Consider the following 8,413-nt stretch of genomic DNA (forward strand, 5'->3'; position numbering starts at 1 on the left):
ATTTTTCAGTGTTTTGTTTACTTTTCAAAATTAATTGCTATTCTGGTTGATTTGCAACAGAACTAATGATTCCAACATTGTGTGCAACTGCCTTGGGTTGTTTGTAATTGAACCTACTGCATGGGGAAAAGGCTTAAGAGATTGTTGTATTGCAGCAAAATGACCAAATGGCAGGGTCATTGTGAGCCTGGACACAGTTGACTTGAACATAGTTTTTGTATATACATACTTGCAGAGTGCCTGTTTATAAAATAAGGTATTGGAATGTGACACACAGTATTGGAACCTTGTGATTTAAATGGGCAAGATGGGCAAAGAAGAAGGGAAAACGTCTTTCCTTGCTTTCTTTGAAGCCATTTGATGCCTAACCAGAATACTTCAGTCTGCTAATACTTTTTAATGCAGTAGCTTTTAAGTACCTGAAGGTTTTTTGTTGAGTTGCAAGTAATTACTAATATCAGCTTATCTTTGTGCTTATAGGGATGTGTGTATTCATCAGGATAAGCGTGTTCACCTCACAGTGGTATACTTTGGACACGATGGTCTATCAGAAGTAAAAAGCATCCTAGAATCTGTAGCTAGGTAAGTGTATCAATCCAGCATCAGTCAGTAGAAACAATACCGATTGGCATTTTAAACAGTTTTTTTTAAAAGGAATGAAGGAATATACCAAATACATTTATTATTTATTTACTGTACGCTATTTATGGCTGTCATTTTACAGCTTAGGTTGCTAAAGTTTCCTGAAGACTACTAAAAATCAAGTTATAGCCAGAAAAGACTTTGAGGTTTCTATCTTACAGTCAAAAAAAAAAAACCACCAAAAAACAGGGGGTGAGTTTTGCAGTGGCTATTTAGTCATGCTAACAAATTTATTAGAGTTGAACTGGGATGTATATTTTGATAGTTACTTCACTGGAGAAATAGTTTTATTTAATAAGGAAGAGAAATGTAGTAGTCAAAGTAGGACTGTGGTTACTCTCAACTGTACAGTAACTTTAAGCATGGTTCACCATGACTGTCTCAGCAGTAGCATTACATCACTATGGGTGTAAAATTTCTGAATGTGTCTTTTATGGTTTTTGCTCCAGGGAGATGGGACAGGTCAGCATCCTTTACCCTATGGCCAAGGGGCTCCTTCACTCCCTGAGCTCTTGTGCTCATCTCTGATCTGGGAGCCTGTTCCCCTCAAGCTCTGGTGTGATCCCTGTCCCACCATGCTGGCCAGGCTCCTCTCCATGACACAGACTAGACACAGGCTGCTTTGTCACCAGCTTGGAGCACGTGATGGACAGCTGGCCTGACATGTATGTACAGGCATCTTGTAGGAAGGGAGGAGAGAATTTCTGCATTTTTCGCTGCAGTGTCCCTAGTATCTGCCATGTGCTGTACCCCTCCTTCTTTTGAGGCCTCTGCTACTTGCCCTGCTCCCTGTGAGATGTCCCTCAGAACATTGAGTCAGTGCTGTAGGCTCACTGGGCATTTACCTGGTTCTGTATCTTTTTAGTGGTGCTGCTGTTGAATATCTTCACTCTGTTCTCTTCAGGCATTGTCCTCTGAAGCGTCTCTGAAGTAGACGCTTAGCTTTGCTTGAAGATGTTCACTGAGTGTGTTTCCAGTCTCCTTTGGCTGCTCTTTCCCTCTTCTGTGGGAGTACAGGCATGTGTGCCACTGTTAAACAGCAAGGAGAAGCAAAGTGCCTGGGCTATGGTGGCACCACGACACAGATGACCTTTGCCTCATGAGTCTGGTGATGCCAGGACTCTGGCTTCCTGTTTGCCCTCTTCTTGGGTAAATTGGTGAAGACAGATGTCTCCCTGTTAGGCAGGACTTCTTGGTTTGTGGGGGCAAATTTTAGATGCCACTGTAATTCAGCATTTTAATTCATGTCAGTTAACAAAAGGCCTTTTAATCTATCCGAATTATTGAAGTTAAGTTGCAAAGTAAGACTGATTTCTATCATTTTACGAGGTTTAAAGTTAAAATAGACTACAAAGTGTAACACTTTTTTTTTTTCCTCATCTGATCATATAACTGTTTTCTTTTTAAATTTCTGGAATGAAATTCCTGTAAAATGCCAAAAGAACTATAAATGGTCCCTCTGCCCATCCCCACAGATTTATTTTGGGCTTGGCTCTATTTTTCTTGTAGACAAACTGACTTCAACAATTACACGCTCGTCTCTCTGAATGAGGAATTTAACCGAGGCCGTGGTCTTGACATGGGTGCCAGAGCCTGGGAGAAGGGGGAGGTCCTGATGTTCTTCTGTGATGTTGATGTTTATTTCACTGCCGAATTCCTCAACAGCTGTCGCTTGAATGCTGAGCCCGGTATGTTCTCCTGTTGTTGCTGCCACAGAGCTTTGTCACCGTGCTTGGCTTCAACTGCCTGTGCTGAGCATGTAGAAAACCAAACTCCACTAGAGTGGTGGAGCTTATTCAGTACCACACACCCTGGAAAATTAATCACACTCTGCACAAAAGGCAATAATATTTAGACTGAGAAATAATTTCTGCCTTAGTGTAGCTTGTTTTAAGAACACATTGTCTTTTTTGTACAACATGTATAATTTTCATGTTTTTGTAAGAGTTTGTTGTCTGAAAGAAAGCTGGACTGTTTAATTGGTTTAGCAATTAGACTGCTTGTAAATCTGTATAACAAAACTCAGTGTAATGCTCTACAGTGGAAGATGATTTCTGTTACGCTGAAGTCTCTAACAGGTTTGGTTTCTCTCTTCTCACATGTGTATGGCCAAGACATGTCACATGTGAATGGTTTTCAGTAGAGCTACAGTGTGCTCCTTACGGAGACTGAGCTAATGTTTCACTGTTCCATCTCAAGTTCTGAAATATTCTGATTGTTTTCCTTAAGTTTGTACAATGCTTGCTTGTTCTACAAGCTTCTGCCAGGAAGGATAAAGCTTCCTTGAGTTAACAAGTGCCACTGAAGACCTCCTCCTGTCAAACTGTTTGAGTTCTTTTTTTGATGCTTACTCTTGTTTCAAATTTGTTGCAGTCAGAAATCATTTCCCACAAATGTCAGTTTGGAATCGGTAGGTATTTTTCCTTCACCTAACAAACAGGCAAGAAAACTCTTCAGAAGCCAGATATTTGGGTTCTGTTTCTTGCTTTTTCTTTCATTTCTGTCTGTCTCTGTACTTCATGAAACAAGTTGTATAAATAATTGAAAAACATTTGGAGAGGAGTATTTTCTGAGCTTCAGCAAGAAAGAGAGTTCAAAAGACTACTTGAAACTCATACTGGCAGTTTGTCACCTCTGCTTCAAATGAGGGCTGAAAATGCTGCTCACTCCATGCCCAAGTAAGGATAGTGAATGTTCTTGTGGATCATTGTCAATACCTTTGCAGCATTGGCGATGCAAGACAGTGGAAAAATATTTACCTGGCTTTTGTAATAGACACAGAACTGGTGTTGTCAGCATAGTCAGGATTATCATGATGCCCTTGCAGGATGTCCTGGATGTTCCTGCTTTTACATGTTTGTGGAAAGAGACAAATTCATAAAACTTAACAATGCAAGGTGTTACTTGGATTTGATTATTTTTTCATTTTACTGCATATCATTATTGCAGGAATTTTTCAGTAATCTAGAATGATACTGAGATATCTAATATTTAGTATATATAGCTATATATAAATGTAAATCAAGTGTAATATGTATAATATGCATACATACGTATTTTTTTTTTAATCCTATGGGCTCTGCCCCACTAGATGTTACGGGTTTCCTAGGTGGGAAGTCTTAGCAGCTAGAACTTGTGGGGTTTTTTTATTTCCAATAGATGCCTAATAGGTAATATTTTACATAAAAAGAGTGTTTCTGGTTTCTTTTTGCCTTCAGAAAGCATGCCCACAGTGAGTAACATTTATCTTTTGACTTCCAGGGAAAAAGGTTTTCTATCCTGTGGTATTCAGCCTTTACAATCCTGCTATTGTCTATGCCAACCAAGATATACCACCTCCTGTGGAGCAGCAATTGGTAAGCAGTTTGATTTATTCTGGATAGAATTAGGTATGCTTTGTATTAAAACAAAATTAAGTCTAATTTAATAGTCTGGGATATCTTATAACCTTTGGCACTGCATATCCAAACAGTTTTCTCCATTATGAGCAAAGCACTTGGAAAAAAACCTTGTCAAACATTACAAAACTCATTCTTAGATAAACTCGGGAGTTCCACCTAGTTTAAAAGAGGTTATTGCTATTAAGCAGATGAAGTTGGTAATTCTTATGTGCTGCTTATTCTGGCTCGATGAGCCAATATTTTAGGTGGATGGTGGCATTGCATGGCAGCAGCTTTCATCTTATGTTCCAGCAAACAAAGCATTGGTGAAAGGCAAAAGCCTCTGAACTATGTGTCCAGTCTGACTCTTTCAAGAGACTGCATAGATGAAATTGGGTTTTGCAGCTGAGACTTCTGGGATGGACAGGTTTGGAGGAGAAAAATAAAGAGTAGTATGAAGAAGAGCTGCATTGAAAGAAAAATATAATAGTCATCATTCCCTACGTTTGCAAGGATCCTGCTGAAAGCTGGAGGAGGGAAGGTTTTGTGATATGGCCTTGGGTAGTCACAGCTGGAAGAGGAATGAGCCCCTTCCTGACAGCTCTTCTATTCACTCTTTTAAACTTAACAGTATTATTGTTGCTGACTTCAATCACAAAGCTTACTTTTCATGTCATATCAGATCAAGAGACAAATGTGGCCTTAGAAAATAGGTAGGAAATGGAGTGTTAGGAACAGATGATTTGGCAATGGACTAATTTACTGCTTGGTCTGGGCAGATACACAGAAAATAGAGCTGGTGCAGCAGAAACTGCTGTGTAAACTGCAATGAGGGTGGAACTGGAAGGCAGAGGGTAAAGTGAACAGCAGGTCACTGGGAAGCACCACTTGAGTGCATGACACAGAAATACCAGAAGTGCTATTATGCTCTGTCCTGCACTGAACAAATGATTGGAAGAGCTTAGCTTTCTGCAAAACCAATGTACCTCCTTGGCTGTATTTTACATTTCAAAACTATACTGGTTTAAAATTGCAGGTACACAAGAAGGATTCTGGTTTCTGGCGGGATTTTGGCTTTGGGATGACTTGTCAATATCGGACAGACTTTCTGACTGTTGGTAAGATGAGACTAAAGAAAAAAAAAAATGTGTGTTTGAAAAGTGATTCTCTGGTCTTACCTATTGTCAGGAAAGTAATACATTTATTTCTTGTATTATTTCCCCAATCTCAGCAGACTTGCTTGACAAGTTTGACCGACTTGTCAATGTGATGAATTAGCTTTTCTGGATTTTGATGTCCTGTCTGTTGAGTGTATTAAAAGACACAGTAGTTTTAGTAGAAACATTTCATTCTAGAACTTTTTAAAATACTGCTTTGTGGTTTTTTTTTTTTGTGCTTTGTCAGAAGCAAATGAATCAAGTTTAAGAAACATGTCACTCAAATAAACCACTCACATAGACAAGAAGCATTCAAATCCTTTCTTTTCAATAACCTTGAGAAGCTGAATACAGTTGTTGGAGTATTTAGCAATGTGCTTGGCCCCCCCCCCCCCTTGTGGCACGTTCTTAAAAGTGAGAACAGCTTGATGTGCTTAAATGTGGAAGATGGCGGTGAGGGTCGTCTGCCAGAGGATGCAAATCTGCCAGAAGATGTAACAGCACAGCCCTGTGTGCTGTCTGGTGGCTTGAATGCAGGCTGATTGCTAATAGCAGCCAAATTGCCATCTGTATGGTACATGCTAAATGAAGACTTTGTAATTCTGGGGTTTTGAAATTGTACAAGAGCCTGGGTTGCTCTTCACCGTGGTCCTGGAAAAACAAGAGAACTTGAAATGGTAAAGCATGTTCCTTTCCTTAATCCAGCCTTTTGAATTGTGACCTACGGAGTAATTGCTTGCATTGTTAGAGAGGATTTCTCATATGGTGCATGAGTGCTTCATTTTCCAGCTGCTAAAATCCATTATGCTTCCTAAAAATTATCCAAAAGCATAGTCAGTAAGGTTTGCCTACAGTTTTCTGCAGCTGTCACATGGAATGTCATGCATAATGCAATCTGCAGGCACTGCTCTAAGAGTTTCTGTAGTCAACAGATGTGTGTCCTGGGCAGTTTCCACCACAAAGAATGTGGTAACCTTGAAGCTTCTGTCCCTCAAACTGGCATGCTGTGGCATGGGAAACTTAATTGCTACAGAAATTCTAGAATGTCATGCCAGATCTGGCAACACGTTAGGCGTGAAGCGTTGCAATTCTTGCCTGCGCGCCCAAATAACGATTTCTGACGCTGCTTTTTGTAGGGGGCTTTGACCTGGAGGTGAAAGGCTGGGGCGGCGAGGACGTTCACCTGTACAGGAAATACCTGCACGGGGAGCTGATGGTGGTCAGGACGCCGGTGCCCGGGCTGTTCCACCTGTGGCACGAGAAGCACTGCGCGGACGAGCTGACCCCGGAGCAGTACCGCATGTGCATCCAGTCCAAGGCCATGAACGAGGCGTCGCACTCGCACCTGGGCATGCTGGTGTTCCGGGAGGAGATCGAGGCGCACCTCCGCAAGCAGGCCTACAGGACTAACAGCGAGGCCGTGGGCTGAGGGGCTCCCCGCCGCGGCCGGGGACTGCGCCTTCACGGCGAACCAGCATCGTTTTACAGCCTTAATTCAGCTTACGAATGCAGTGCCTCTCTTTTTCAGTCAAGAAGAGTTTAGAGGGTTTTTGGTTCTCCTGTCTGTTTTCCCAGTAATCCTTTGGCTGATTTGCTCTTACCTACATATCTCGTGAGTTCAAGCACCTCGGCTCAATTGGACAGCTTTTGTAGTTCAAGGAAAGTGTCTTCAGTATCGACTGGCAAGATCTGTGGAATGTACAGTTCAATGCTTTTCCATGTGATACATTTCTGTTCTTGTATTTGCATTCTTTTGAGCATTAAATGAAATAATCCTTTGTTTTCTTGAGTATTTTCTGTCTGTATGGCTCACTGCACTGACTTTAGAAGGATACTACACTCAGACTCCATTGTAGAAACAAGACAAAGGTGTGGAAAAATAATCTCACCATGAGAGGTATATGGACATGCTGACCAGTACAGCAGCTGTGCAGGGTGCTGATTCCACAGCAAGGCCTTGGTGCTACATTTGCTATATTAACAGACACTGACATGGTTGAAGAGAGAATAATTTGGGGGGTGTGGGAATGAAAATCCTTTCCAGTGGAATTTTAGAGCATATAATGGAAGTTCACACTACAAAGGAAACACCGCCTTATTTCAGTGATAGATCAGACAGGTTGGGAACATTCCAGCTGGATGTTTCTGTGCCTGCTCTATTCCCACAGTAGATGCCACATCCCTTCTATAAACTGAGCTGTGCTATTAAACTTGTTTGCTTGAGTATTTTTGACCCCACTCCTTATTCCAAGGTCCTGCCTATGTTGCTCATCCTTTGAGGAACCATCATTTCATTCCCATATGACTTTATTAGAGACCTGTTTGCTATTATGCCAATATTTCCCTTGTGCATTCTTTCTCTTTTGGGCATTTTCCTGACATGTTTTTGTAAGGTGTCATATACTCTTAGTTGTTTCAGTGGCTGAAAAAGCAAGTGCTATTACAGTCTTTCTTTATACAATGTTCTTCATTCCACTGATCAGCCTAGTAGCCTTATTCTTCACTTTTTCAGTTTGAGGATGTTTTAAGGTATTGGTTTTGGTTCTTTTTCCTCTGTTTTTTCTTTTTTTTTTTCTTCCTGGGTTTTTTTTGACATGTTTAAGCAGAATTATGCTGTGATCTCATTAGTGCCTTGTACAGTGGCACTACTACTTTGGTACTTCCCTTTTGGGTGTTTTGGGATGCATAAATAGTTCAAATGCAGGCAGGTCATTTTTCTCCATGTTGTCTTATATGATACCATATGGCATGCCTCGTTTTTTAATACGTTTGTTTATAGAATGAATGCAGAGAATGCTAATTCGGTGGTTTAAACCATTTTCATGGTTTCTGCTGAACTTAGATATTAGTTGAAAACCTTTCTCAAACCAGGTAATTAAGATCTGTTTATGGATTTATTTTGCTCAAGAAATCTGAAGGCGGCTAAAGATTTAAATGATTAATTTCTGAGTAGCAGACATGCTGTGCAAGTAGTTCTGGGCACTGATCCTTTTTTATATGTATATAAAATTTGCCTTTATGTAACTTATTGTGGAGAACATTGTACTGTATTGTACTTAGAGCGAAGAGAATGCATTGCAGTACTTCTTGCAATTGATATTCTCGATATAATAAATGGAATTTCTGCATTTTAGAAATTGTTTTAAGCTTTTTCTTTGAAATACATTTTTACAGTAATGTTGTACAGAGCGTAACACACGCAATTCAAATAATATTTGCAGTGAGAAGTTCAAC

At 40.4% G+C, this 8,413-nt stretch overlaps 1 protein-coding gene across 3 annotated transcripts in view; it reads left to right on the plus strand.

The window, feature by feature from the left end:
• The window catches only part of CSGALNACT2 (chondroitin sulfate N-acetylgalactosaminyltransferase 2), a 31,463-nt gene extending 24,492 nt beyond the window's left edge, over nt 1-6,971 (plus strand). For 2 of the 3 annotated variants that reach the window (XM_062496866.1, XM_062496868.1), the window contains 5 exons: nt 481-582; nt 2,152-2,330; nt 3,904-3,998; nt 5,059-5,140; nt 6,316-6,971. In XM_062496866.1, coding sequence (XP_062352850.1) covers nt 481-582; nt 2,152-2,330; nt 3,904-3,998; nt 5,059-5,140; nt 6,316-6,608 — 751 coding nt within the window. In that variant the 3' untranslated portion in view covers nt 6,609-6,971. Of the gene's footprint in view, nt 1-480; nt 583-2,151; nt 2,331-3,015; nt 3,053-3,903; nt 3,999-5,058; nt 5,141-6,315 lie in introns of all 3 variants that reach the window. The other variant, XM_062496867.1, reaches the window with a different exon arrangement.
• The last annotated feature ends 1,442 nt before the right edge of the window (nt 6,972-8,413 follow it).

The sequence above is a fragment of the Cinclus cinclus genome, chromosome 7 (assembly GCF_963662255.1).
Source record: "Cinclus cinclus chromosome 7, bCinCin1.1, whole genome shotgun sequence".
Classification (NCBI taxonomy): Eukaryota; Metazoa; Chordata; class Aves; order Passeriformes; family Cinclidae; genus Cinclus; species Cinclus cinclus.